Raw genomic sequence first — 13115 nt, forward strand, 5'->3', positions numbered from 1 at the left:
GCACCCTCAGCCCCAGCGGAGCCTTCACCGCCCGTGCCCGCGCACGTTAGCGCGCACGTGACCTCTTCATTAACATACACGTGACCCTCCTTGCCAGAGCCGTGACCCCTCTCGTTGGCGTGCACGTGCGCCATTCATTAGCGTAAATCGGACGCCTCATTAGCATACAGCCCGCGCTGCCGGCCGCGGGAGCGGTGGGCTGGGAGCGCGGAGTGCCCCGGGGAGGGGACACGCGGGCGAGGGCAGTGCCCGCGGGCCCGTGAGTGTCCCGCTGTCCCCAGGGCAGCCGCTGCCGCTCTCCTCAGCTGTCGCGGCACCGAGAGCGCCTCCCGCCCCCGGCGCGCGGCCCGCCCGCCTCAGCCGCCGCCCGCCGCGGGGCCGCCCCGCGCGCCCGGGGAGGCGGGGCCCGGCCGGGCAGGGCCGCGCGACAGCAGCGCGCGCTCCCCGTCCCGACCCCGCCCCGGCTCTCGCGGGGCTGCGCGCGCCGCGCCAACTCTCGCGAGAGCCGGGCCTGGCCAAGATGGCGGCGCTGTGCGAGAGCTTCACGCTGCGCGGGCCCGGCCCCGGCGGCGGCGGCCCCGGGTTGTGCCTGGAGCCGGGCCCGGGCCGCGACCTGGTGCTGCTCACCGAGCGCGGCCGGGCCGCCACGCTCTTCAAGGTACCGCGCGCGCGCGTTCGGGAGGCGGCAGCGCCGCTCCGGGCAGCCCCGGCATGGGGCTGGCCCGGGCAGGGCCGGGCCGCGCCGCGCCGGTTCCCTGATTCCGTCCCGGCCTGTCCGGGCCGGCCCCGCTGTCCCCCGCCGCCATCCCCGGAACGGCTCCGGCCCGGCCGTGCTCTGCTCCCCGCTCCCTCTGCTCGGTAGCACGGGGCGGCTCGGGCGCTTGTTGGCGTATTTCTCCTGTTGCTGGTGTTATGTGTCCGTTCCCCGTCCCAAAAACATTTTCCCGAAGCCACAGGTGCGTGTCCGTGCAGTGCCAGATTCTGGGCTGTCAGCTCAGTGTCAGCTGCCGGCCTGCTGGCAGCAGGAAGACTTGTTTGCAGCACCTGAAAATGGAAATATGTTCTGGTCTCTGTTATTCCATAGACCATAATAAGGAACTTTAAGGCAAGTGTTTGAGTTTCTGGTTCAAGTTGACTGTCACATCCAAGCGGTAGTGACAGGACAAGCAGGAATGTGTTTATACTGACAGAGAGTAGGTTTAGATTAGATACTGGGAAGAAATTGTTCCCTGCGAGGGAGGTGAGGCACAGGGTGCCCAGAGCAGCTGTGGCTGCCCCTGGACCCTTGGAAGTGTCCCAGGCCAGGCTGGACAGGGCTTGGAGCAGCCTGGGACAGTGGCAGGTGTCCCTGTCCATGGCAGGGAGTGGGACTTGGTGATCTAAAGTTCCTTCCAACCCAAAGCATTCCATGATCTAAGTGGGTTGATGATACAGCCTCCTTTGGGTTGTTTATTCCCCCTGCTAAGTCCGTATGTGACAACACAACTTTGTTAATGTGCCCAGTGTACTCTGGAGGGAGGAGAGGGGCTTGAGTGCCCTTGGCTGTGAATCACACAGAACAGGAGTTCAGACTGCAAAATCCACTGCTCTTGGTCTCAGTAACTCACCTTTAAATAGGAAGAGAAAAAGCGCAGTCTGTGTGTGATTGTATTAGTATGTAAAAACAAATTACACTAGTGATAAAATGAATATTGACCTTTTGAAAAAGCCATGCCTTGTACCTGTGCTTCATGGCATAAGCCCTTCAGACTGTTACAGGGAAAAGTTATTTCTTACATGAAAAGAAATCTAATTAAAGTAGAGTTCTTTCCTGTTATTCTGAAATTGTTGGTGTTAGAGTTGGTAACAGGAATGCTCAAGAGGAATTTCTGAGTATAGCAGTTTGCATATTTTAATATTCTAATTCAGACCAGGTGTGACTGCCTCGCATTTCCTTTCTGTCATGAGAGAAGTCCCCAAAGTGGTCTTTCACCTGTTACATTTGAATTGCAGTGTCTTTGTTCTGACTCTGTAGATTTCGGATCAGAAGCCCCTGGGCTGTTGGTCAGTTAAGCATGGGCAGATTCTCACCTGTCCTGTCGTGTGCAACTTTGAAACCCATGAGTTCATCGCCGTTCACGACGACAAGGTGAGAGCCTTCATCCTTCTGGAGAGGGAAGGAGTTGGTGGGTGCTCCTGAGGGAACGTAGGTAGGAAAACATCAGCAGTGTGACATTTCTGGTTGGAAGTGTGGGGAGCCTTGGCACATTGGTGACATGAGCAGCTTCTGTGCTGAGCACCATGGTCTGGTGGCCCTTGGACACAGGAGATGCTCAGTGCCTGGTGCATGCACTCCCTAAGGATGAGTTACTTCTGTTGGATCCTGGGTGACATTGACAGTTGCGTGATTGTGGAATGGTTACAATAATTCACACACCCATCCTTGGTTTTCTGCTCTTGTTTCACAGTTAAAAGTCTCTCTTGTGTTTATGTAGCATTTGCTTAGATCATGCTGAGCCTTTGGCTTTTCTTTGTTGTTGGTGAAATATCATTCCTGGCCTTGCTTTGCTTGTGAAAATCAGGTGATTTGTATCTCACCTGTCTCCACCACTCTGATCTACTGTAATTCAGAGTTCTGCTGTGTCTTTTTCTTCATTCTTTCCTGTCCTTTCTTTCCAACTCAGGATTTCTGAGCTTGGTTTTTATTCCTGTTGTTTCTGCTCCCTCCTTGGGGCAGTTCCCATTCAGGTCACTATGCATGCTCCCTGTGTGTTTTCGCAGTTGCTGGTATTTTGAGTGACGAGAAGTCTGTGTGTTACTGTTTCACCTAAAAATTATGCTTCTCTTAAAGGTTCTAAGAATATGGAAGAATGAAGACATTAACTTGGACAAAGCCTTTAAAGCAACAGTAAGTCTTCATGTGTTCTCTGCTATGTGTTTTGGATTCTGGTGGAGAGAAAAACCGCTCCAATTTTCGTAGTATTAGCCATTTTATATTTTAGCTTAACTTGTGCTTCATGATGTTGTGCAGTATTGCACTGACTTTATCATCAGAATATTTCTCTTAGAATGATTTTTATGCCAAGGCCAGCATTTCTGAGGACTTTCTAAAGATGATGAATTGTGTTCAATTACAGATCTTTGTGTTCTGCTGGTTGATGTGTTAAACATCACTTTGTGTGTTGCTGTAGAGCAGTTGTGTGACCTCCTGACCCTATCACGTATTTTCTGACGTGATTCAGGAATGTGATGCTCATCAGGTCATTTTCCTGACTTTTTTTTGGGTAGTGATTTGCATTATTTGTGGCATTTCAGCAAATCAGCAACATTCAGATCCACGTTGCTAAGAATCTTAAAGGTTCATAATTTTTCTATTAAAAGCTTATTGGCAAAAGAGAGAATCATGAATAAAGCACTCAGTTTTCAGGGTAGTGCAGCAGAGAACAGAGATCTGGTTTTGTTCTTGCAGCTCTCAGCAGATGTGTACAGGATCCACTCCCTTCCCCAGGCGGGGCCGGTGGTGCTGTTCCAGGGAGGGGCGGCTCGGACGCTGGATGTGCTCTTGGAAGCTCCTCAGCAGGAGATTGAAAACCTCATCTCAGCCGAGGTCATCAGGTAAGAGCTGCACTTTGTGATTCTTGCTTGGGGGAATTGATTATGATGGTGAAAATTGTTCCCTCTTTTGAGGAGATGGGGGAAATCAATGACCAACATCATGGGGTTGAGTGTTTTCTTCCAACATTTTGTTTTTAAAATCTTAAGGGTTATTTATAGAGATTTCCTAAAAGTTAAAAGGTGCCTTGTGTATAGTGATATGACTTTATGTATAAACCAAGAATTTGGAGGATGTTCATCCAGCTTTCTGGTTTTAGGTGGAGTGGAGCTTTTATGGAAGGCCAACAACCTGTCTTAATTTTCACTACTGAGAAAGTGAGTAAAACACTTTTTATTTTAAAAACTTTCATAGCAGGAGACCTGAGTGCTTTTTTCAAAATCCATCACTGGTTTTATTTGATTTTAAGAGCTTTTAGTGGGATCATTATCCTGATTTAATCAACACAGCAGTTAAATGGAAGTTGTGTTGCATTCAGGGCTGAGAAGCTGGGCTCTCAGAACTGCAGAGGACAAGTAATAAGATGAAGTACAGTAGACATTGTGACTCTCCATTGTGAAGATCTATTGACTAGGATGTATGTTTTTAAAAAAGGAATTATACATGAATCTGTCTTTATGCAAATGCTTCTTCCTGCAAATCCATTTGTTGCATCAAATAAGAATTTTCTTTACTTATTGGTCTGTAGACTACTCCAAATTATTCTGTATGTCCTATAGAAAATACAATTTCCTAGTTTTGCACAACATCCAAAGTTAAGCAGTACTGATATCTGAATTTCTGTTATATCTTCTTTGTGTAAATTAAGGGAAAATTTTCTTTTCTTTTTTTATTTTAGGATGGGAATTTTTTTGTCTATGTACAGAAGCCTAAGCTGAGTAGTCTACACAAATACAAGCTTGAACAACAGAAATCAGCCAAGCCACTGTGTTTCACAGCACATATAACAAACCAAACTGTCACACTTCTGTGTTTGTGTAAGTTATATTTGTTAATGGGTTGTGATAATGAAGCAAAGAATTGTATGAAAGGACATTAAATGTTCATATTTGTGAAATGCTGTGTAATATTTTTAGTTTTTTAAACTTCCTAAAGCAGCTACAAGTAGTAATGAAAGATTCCTGATACGTTAATGGTTGCAAAGGCCAACTGTTCCTTCCTGTGATCACTTGTACCCTGCAGATCTCACTGCACTTTTATTGCTGTACTTTCATTTTGCTGCTTTGGATTATAATCAGTCCTTTAAATATCCTGCATTAATTTCTCTTTCAGCATTCACTGGATACTGGTTTTTTTTGGATGGCCTTTTGCCATATGATATCAAACAGGTTTTTTCCACAAAAAAAATTTGTAAAAGAGTGATTATTATTTTCCTTTTGACAGATTCCAATGACTCTGTGTACCAGGTTCTGATACCTCTACAGCAAGATACTGAAGAAGAGGAAAAAGTAAAAGAAGAAATTTTGTCCAAGTCACTACTACTAAAGCTTTCAGTATCTGGAGCTGTTCTGAAAGGAACATCTTTAGTTGTCGTTGACAAAGACCACGTTGCAGTGTTGGGCAGTCTGGCTGCATCTGGGAACAAGCCCAAAGGTAACTTGAAAAATCATATAAAGGTATTATAAGATCTAAAATTTCCATGGGCAAAGGACTGGGTGAGAAAACTCTGCCATCCCACTTGTCCCAGCCTCTGGTTTAAAGTTCTTCACAGAAAAACCAACTTTTCTTTAAATTGAGATTTAACCCGAGTGATGCAATTCCTAATGCTAAATACTGGCTGAGCTGTTTTGAAATAGTTATTTCTGTTTCCTCCAGCATTTGTAACTGAAAGTAGCAAAGGCAGATGTAGTGCTTATGTTGCTTTTTGGTCTCATCTATCTGTTACTTCCCTCAGAGTACCTGACTGTATGGAATACAAAATTTCAGACGTTGCAAACCTCAAAGGAGTTGCCCCTGGGGACCAGTGGCCAGGTAAAGCTCAGCCATGGGTTTGGGGTCCTTGAGCTTTGTGCATTTGACAGCAGGGAAGGGGCTGTTGGGCTGCAGAGCTCTGCTGCTGCTGGAGGAGCAGTAATTCTGCAGCAGAATTAATGCTGACCAGTTGATGAGCACTTTCTGCCAGAATATTCTCTGGGAGAATGGTGGCCTATAGGAATTTCTGTAATCATTTCGTGTTTTGTCACGTCTCATGGTCATGATTATTTGGTGTGAATAAAATCACTGAACACAAAACCCAGCAGTGTCTGTTCTGTTCAGGCAGTTTGCAGTAGAGGAAAGAAATGATTCTATGAACAGCTGAGCAGCACTTCAAGCTATTCAAGAGTCAAATAAGTGAAATGACACCAAACAGCTGACTGCTTTTGTCTTAAAATTGCACAAGAGGAAACTTAAAATGTGAAATTTTCAAATTACTTAATGCTACTATATGGAGCAGCCACTGTATTTTAGGATATCCCTGGAAAAATACTCAACACTTGTAATTTCTGCTGCTAACAAATGTTAAACCTACCACAAATAATTTAAAATAATCTGATCACTGAATTCCAGTTGAAGTTTACAGTAAGGAGTTACACATCGTGCAGGAACTCCCTTTTCTGCTTATCTCATTTATGATACATTTTAATATTTTGCAGTTGTGGTGTTATGAGGAAAAATTTTTTCTGTTTCATGGGAGAGTGCTGACTGTAATTTTGTACAAGTGTGAAACATCGTCCTTGGCAGCTGCTGTGGGAAAACTCAAGGATAGTCAAACCCTTGGTAAGATTTTTTTTTTTAATATATAATTACAGTGAAAAGATCTTGTAAAAGGAAGATGTCTGAAATTGTATAAAAATTATTTTAACACAGTCCTATAAAATTATTTGAGTTTAAGCAGCTTGAAGCAACTTCACACTGTACTGTGTTCCTGGCTGCTAAATCTACTGGTGCTGGGAACACCAAAGCACAGAAATTTCTGAATTTATTGTGGCTTCACTTAACCTGGGTTTTCATTCAGATACTGGAATTACTGAGAACACTGGAATGCTGGTGATGAATACTGAGAACAAAGTGAAGTGCTGTTTTCCTAAAAAGTATTTTCAAAGAGTTTGTGGTTGGATAGGGCAATGTCAAACCTTAGTTTGTGAATTTCAGTTTAAAATTGTACTGTCATAGTGGTTTTAAACACGGCATTGGTAAAACATTGCAAGTAATGCTCAGAATAAATTGTGTAATAACTTACTTCTCTTGCTCCCAGAGGCAAAATGGAGAAACAGTATAAAAAAGGTCATAAAATTGCCTGCTACTGAAATAAAACTGGCAATTTTCTTGGCTTAAAATCACTTGCATTATAGTTTAGAAAGTATCTATTAGCATAAGAAGTTGATGCAATATTCATACTTCAATAAATGTGCTGTAAGTGTTATCTTCATGTAGTTTTATTTGTGTGTTCCCAGATGTGTCCTCATTTGTGAACTGGAATACCCTGGAAGATGAAGAGCAGGTGGTTTCCTTTCAGTCCCAGCAGTCTGTAGCTCTGAAAGGAGAGTCCAGAATGAATGTAAGTTAGCATTAGGGTCGTTTGAGGTTGTTGCTTATCTTGTCTTTTCCCCCTGCTATTCTTAGGTGTTGCAGCAGAAAGAAGTTTCACTTTATCTGTTATTGATTGTTTCTAACACTGTTTCTGCAATTAGAGTTAGTAATTATAGTTTGGACAGCAAGCTGAGACATGAACTGTTCTTTTATCTTGCTTGAAATCCTTAAATATTTTGGAGCTGAGTAATAACTCTGTGTTTTTCTTTACCACAGTTAAGGTCAAGAAGGAGCACTGTTGCTGAACAGTCAGGGACCTTATCAGTTGGGCAGCTCTTACTAAAACTCAAAGTAAGTAACCCAAATATCCTCAAGTAGGGTTTAGACACTCCCAGAATATTCTAGGTGTCTCTTAAGCTGTTACCTCTTTCCATGTCTTCTTGCACAGATCAGGTTGACCAAGCTGCAATGAACAGGTGAGAGGAAGGATACTCTTGTTATCACTATTGTGCAAGAATAGCATTTGGGCATGATGAAATTAAGTTTTGTCATGGGAGCATGTTTTGAGAACTGTACAATACATGGCTTATAACAGCTGAGTTCTGGAAACTTGCACAGATTTGTTCCTTTTCAATGACAGTCTCTTACAATAAATAAGGGAGGATATTTCATCTGAACTTTGCTTGTTTAGGTTCTTATTTATGGCCTTAATTTTGTTGAAGGTATTTTGGCCATAGGAAGTCAGAGAAATTCTCAGGAATTCCACTGTAAATACAGCAATAAGCTCTTTAGTTCCTTTCTAGAACTTGCTGCAAGTGCTGTGATAGGTCACACAGCAAGGGAAACTTATCTACAGTTCACCTGTGGCTGGACACCTTGTTATTGTCACTGATGTAACAGGATGCATGAGCAGTTACTGCTTACCTGAGTTCAGAGTGAGGCATGTCCTCATGTAGCTCTTTCATGCTTGAGAGAATCTATCCTATCCAAACACAGAGTGGTGAGAGATTTCTGTAAATTTTTGTAATTTGAATTCCAAAATAGGTCTGCTTCTACTTGGTCTAATTAATGCCAGGGTAGTTCTCAAACATGTGCCTTGTACTTCTGAGTTGCACAGTATTTGTCTTTTGCAGAATGCTTCTACATATGTGTTGGAAACTGAATTGAGACAACTAATGGCAAAAGCACCGACCCCAGATCTGCAAGCCACCATTGGCTGTGTGGTCACTGCCCTTATAGACAGATGTAAAAGAAATCCGAAGTACTACCCTCAAACTTTCCTGCAGGAGATCGTTGAAACCCGAAACTTGTCCTACAGGTAGTGACTCTGCATTTTTAAAGTGTAAGAATCGGTCTTTAAAGTTAAAAAAAAGTAGAAATAAGGTTCTTTATAAGCTGCTTGTGAATTACCAGAATTTATTACAAAAGGTGCTTATTTTCTGATGAAGTTGGTGTTTACATAAAAATCCGTCTGAAGAGGAAAATTAGTACTACTACCTTAGTCGCCAGTGTAGTTCTCAGCGTAGACTGTGCAACCTATTAATTTCATATTCTTATAGTTTATGTCCAGATTTAATGGCTGTTGCTTTGGAGAAAAAAGACATGCATCTCTTACAAATCTGCCTAGAACGGTTTCCAGATATTCCTGAAGAAATTACTTATGCTTGCCTGAAAGCATTTTTAAGGTAACTCAAAATCAGTCTTTCCTTTTTTTCTTTCCAAAATTTTAGTCTGCTTTTGTTTTCATAATAAGCTGCAAAGAGTTTATTATCCGTGTTGATGGCTTTGCTGATTTTAAAGCTGATAATTAAAAGTGTTAAGTGTCTGAAATTTTCTTCTACAGCATGAGTGAAGAATATCTTAAAAGTATAGATGTAAATCTAGATTCTGCCATCTGTTATGTGGATGTTGAATACGACGATATGGGATTTAAGACTGAAACTCTGGAGAATGGTTTCAGTGCAGAGATGGAGCAGGACATGTGTGATACCAAAATCCCCAGGGAGAGCCGCAGCGAAGGTGAATCCTGCCCCGTTGGGCTTCGCAAGGCAGCGTTGCTGTATCCTCTGCACGAAGGGAAGCCAGAGCATTGCATGTGCTGGGGATGTTTTATTTGGTATTGCCAAAAGCCACATCCTCTGTTGGTGCTAAAGGTTTGAGTTCTCTAAGAGCTGTTCCTACTCAGTAGAAAAACTGTTTAAAATGTAAATGGAAACACTTAGCTTTTAGAATGTATCTACACCCATTTAAACTTAGTTTTATTACACTTTTGCAATCATTTTTCTCTACTTAAGAGAAAAGGTATCAGTGCTTTGGATATTTGCCTGTTAAAACACATCAGGCAGCTACGCCCTTGCCGTGGACAGAGCTGTTCAAGTAAATATATCATAGTGGCTCAGTTGCTGTCGATATTTCATGACAGAAATAAGATTCAAATAGAATTTCACTCAAAAATCTGGAGAAATATTTTCTTTGGAATTCACTCTGGTTTGTAGAAACTGGTATTTTTCCTGCAACGTTATTCCCTTAATAGCATTGCACAGAAATGCTGTTCTCCATTCAGCTTACACTGAAACATTTCTTTTGCCTCACCTGAAAAATCTTCCACCTCAACAAGCTGTTGTAAGTATTTTAACATTAAAAAGTGTAAATGCACTTATTTTGTGGTGAAGGGAAGAGATTTTTTTTCTATTTTATATGAGAAATTCACCATTCTTTCAGGAGTCTGAATAACAAACTAATGTACGAAAATGAAATTAGGATGCCTAATAAGAATTAATATTAAGGAGTATCACATTTTACCATATAATTATGTACTTTTCTTGATATTTCTTCTGTTTCTTATTTTAGAAGATGTAAGTAAAAAACTCTCTTTATGACCCAGCATACCTGGAAAAAGTTCATGTTCTGTTAGCAAGTAATAATACCTTCCCTTGATGTAGATGTTTTTTAAGAAAGGAAAAAAACTCGGTAATTTAGTCAGTCCTATCAGAGACAGAAGTTTAGAAATTATGAGACACAAACTCTATAATCCCAAATGTAATACAAATCTAGATCACCTCAGTTTAGGGAAGAAAACTCCCGTTTCTCAAAATCTGAAATATAACTTCAAGAACTTTGTGTACCTGAGGATATGTTTGATTTTCCAGTGATTTTAGAAAAACGCTGCGCATCAAAACAAAGCTGATCTCAGCTCTGACACATCTCCTGGAACAGTGATTACCCCTGAATGCAGTTGACACTGAATATTGCTGAGAATTTTCAAACATCCAGCTATGGGTGGTGTAAGAGAATCAGAAAACTTGGTTTTAATGTGTAGTATACAGGCATCTATGTTGCATTCAAAAGCAAGAAATAATTTTTTAAAAATCCTTATGAATGTTACCATGTGCTTGTCCTTTACAAATATTCTGACTTTTCTACTTTCAGCTATTTCTCAGGTATTTATATTACCTGTATGTGAAGTGCAGTGAAAAAGTTAACACCACTCTTCCTGGAGTACGCTCTCCCACAATAAATCAGGTGAGCAGCTCATTCTAAGAGCTGTGCTTCCTTCTCTTTCTGGGGTGTGTAACTGTGAGTATTTGGGAATATCTAAAGTCAACTGACATCTGTATTCATTCTACAAAGAGCTGTCCATCAACATAACCTGTATGAAGTCAATGTAACACTTTAACAATCAAAACACAAATATACCTGAAAATATGAACCCGTGCATTTTGCATTAAAAGTTAATGTCTCGGAGTTCAGCTTTTAAAGCCAAACGTGTTATTTCCAGACTGGGAAGTGTAAGTGTACTTTTCTTGTTTGTCTTCAGATCATGGATTGGATGTGCCTGTTACTTGATGCTCAGTTCACTGTCATGGCGATGCTTCCAGAAGCAAAGGACTTGGTTTCGAACCTGCATAGGTTTGTGAGAGCCCAAGTAAGTTGCATTTTCTGGGATAATTATTTGATTTTCAGTTGGATTCAGAATATGGATGTTGAGAACAGAGGAAGACCAACAACAGCAAATTATATAGTGAATCAAATAATGTCTGTCCTCCTCTGAATGCTCCTTCCTGAGCATGAATTGCAGTTGCCTCTGTCTCATTTGAATTTCAAAAGCTGCTTTATTTTTGGTTTAAATATCTTAAGCTGTGCAGAACCACAGATAGTTCCACAGTATGATGATGTATAAAAGAATTAAAGTATTTTATTATAAATGTCTCTGATTTCTTCTTTTCAGGTACGGTTCTACTCAGAACTCAACAAGATGGAAGGAAGTTTGCGGGAATTACAAAGACTGAACCTCCTGAGAGAATCTCAGACCTATTCTATTGAAGTGCTGGAAATCATTTGAATTTGAAGTTCATTAACACATTTATTTTGTGTTGATTCCTTTTATGACAAGGATGTATTAGCACTCCATATTGGGGCTGTCACAAGTTGTTTTCTACATAGGAGGAGCCTGGTTACTTTGTAGCTACATGGGAGTTGTAAGTTTGAACCTTGTGTATTAAAATCTTTCTTTTTGACTGGATGAGAAGCTGGATGTTTGCTTCTATTTTCATGTAGAATTTTGATATGTGATCATGAGAACTTCCTAGAATATCACACAATTCTTGGCTAAACACGAGATGGTTGTGGCAGAAGTACTGGGGGAATAAACTTGCTGTCTTGGGCTGTATAATTTGGATAGAGCTGCAGACACAGTTAAAAGACTCAAGTCACTTTGGAAGGTGACATGTTTAGTTGTATTTATACACTGTCAGTACCAAATGTATGTAGAAGTCTGAAAAGTTAACTCCTGTAGTAGCAGGTGAAGATTTATAGAGGGGACTTCTTGGCACTGGTAGTAGTTGCTTTCAATGTTTTGGTCAAGAAAACTTATCTTGAATTTAAAATAAGAACATTCTTACCTACATCGGTTTGTTTTCTATAAGTACTTTTTCAACTACTGAACACCTCAACTTAGTTAATGTCACTTATGCTGCTTGAATTCTAGCATTTCAAAGTATATCTTAGATTGATTTTGACTCTTTGAAATACAGAGTGATGAACTAAAGTTTTATGTAGACAATATTTGTTGAAGATTTTACAGGTATCTGTTGAATTATTCTTCTGATGAGGCATTCACTTTAAGCTGACTTGTAGCAAGATACCTGTGGGAGTATTCACCTGGAATAGGGAAAAATGGGACAAAAGCATAATGCTGAATTTCCTGGAGTCAAGTATAAGGTGGATTGTTGGGGACAAGATAATCAGTACCTTTTCAGAACAGCAAATATGTTATTTTTAGTAATTATGTGACAGAATATTAGTAGAATTCAGCATATCAGTGTGACATCACATTCTCTGGACAGAGAGACATAATTCTGTCTCAGGATTTCTTGGAGATGCACAGAGAGAAGAAGAGGAAACAATCTATCTCAGCTCCTTTGTTCTCCCCATGTGCAATGTGGTGTGGAGATTGTTTACCTGCAGTGATTGCTGGGTTGGATTTTGGTGAAGGTTGTTTGGGGTCAGTGACCAATCGGATCCAGCTGTGGCTCAGGCTCTCAGCAGAGGGTCATGAGTTTGTAGGTAGTTAGGTAAGTAATAAGTAAGTATGTGGAATAGTATAGTATCTCTTTAAATAGTATATTAATGTAATATAGTATAGTTTTAATAAAGGTATCCTTCAGCCTTCTGATCTGGAGCCAGACATCATCATTTCTTCCCTGAGCTGGGGTTTGCCACATTTTACTATATATCAGTATATTGATATACTTTGGTTTTCATCATCTAAATAAAGTGACAATTGGAACTATATTGAATTACCTCAGCAAAAGTCATGTAAGCCCTTCCTTCCTACACCTGATTTCCAGTCCACTGCTGAGCTCTAGTGTAATGTTACTCAGTAACGCCATGGTGACTTAGAAACATATACCTGGAACTGATTTGGGAGCTGAACTCCTGAATACAATTCCTAACACACGTTATGAAATACTTTGGAGTGAAGGACTGGACCAAAGCATCTCAATAATTTAAA

General features: G+C 41.2%; 1 protein-coding gene across 1 annotated transcript; it reads left to right on the forward strand.

Moving 5' to 3' along the window:
• The first annotated feature begins 500 nt into the window (after nucleotides 1-500).
• NOL11 (nucleolar protein 11) lies at nucleotides 501-12776 on the forward strand. Its single transcript, XM_021537220.3, has 18 exons — nucleotides 501-658; nucleotides 2015-2128; nucleotides 2831-2887; nucleotides 3449-3594; nucleotides 3852-3909; nucleotides 4431-4569; nucleotides 4976-5185; nucleotides 5487-5563; nucleotides 6226-6349; nucleotides 7027-7130; nucleotides 7379-7453; nucleotides 8236-8420; nucleotides 8662-8787; nucleotides 8946-9161; nucleotides 9646-9724; nucleotides 10532-10624; nucleotides 10920-11027; nucleotides 11331-12776. Exons 1-18 carry the CDS (start codon nucleotides 521-523, stop codon nucleotides 11442-11444), a joined length of 2163 nt encoding a protein of 720 aa, XP_021392895.3. The 5' UTR covers nucleotides 501-520; the 3' UTR covers nucleotides 11445-12776.
• Nucleotides 12777-13115: the final 339 nt, after the last annotated feature.

This window comes from Lonchura striata, chromosome 18, assembly GCF_050655825.1.
Source record: "Lonchura striata isolate lonStrDom1 chromosome 18, ASM5065582v1, whole genome shotgun sequence".
Classification (NCBI taxonomy): Eukaryota; Metazoa; Chordata; class Aves; order Passeriformes; family Estrildidae; genus Lonchura; species Lonchura striata.

Coding starts and splice junctions, on each gene's coding strand:
- NOL11 (XM_021537220.3), top strand. CDS start 521: ATGGCGGCGCTGTGCGAGAGCTTCACGCTGCGCGGGCCCGGCCCCGGC. Junction 3,595..3,851: donor ATCTCAGCCGAGGTCATCAG/GTAAGAGCTGCA, acceptor TTCTGGTTTTAG/GTGGAGTGGAGCTTTTATGG. Junction 7,131..7,378: donor AAGGAGAGTCCAGAATGAAT/GTAAGTTAGCAT, acceptor TCTTTACCACAG/TTAAGGTCAAGAAGGAGCAC.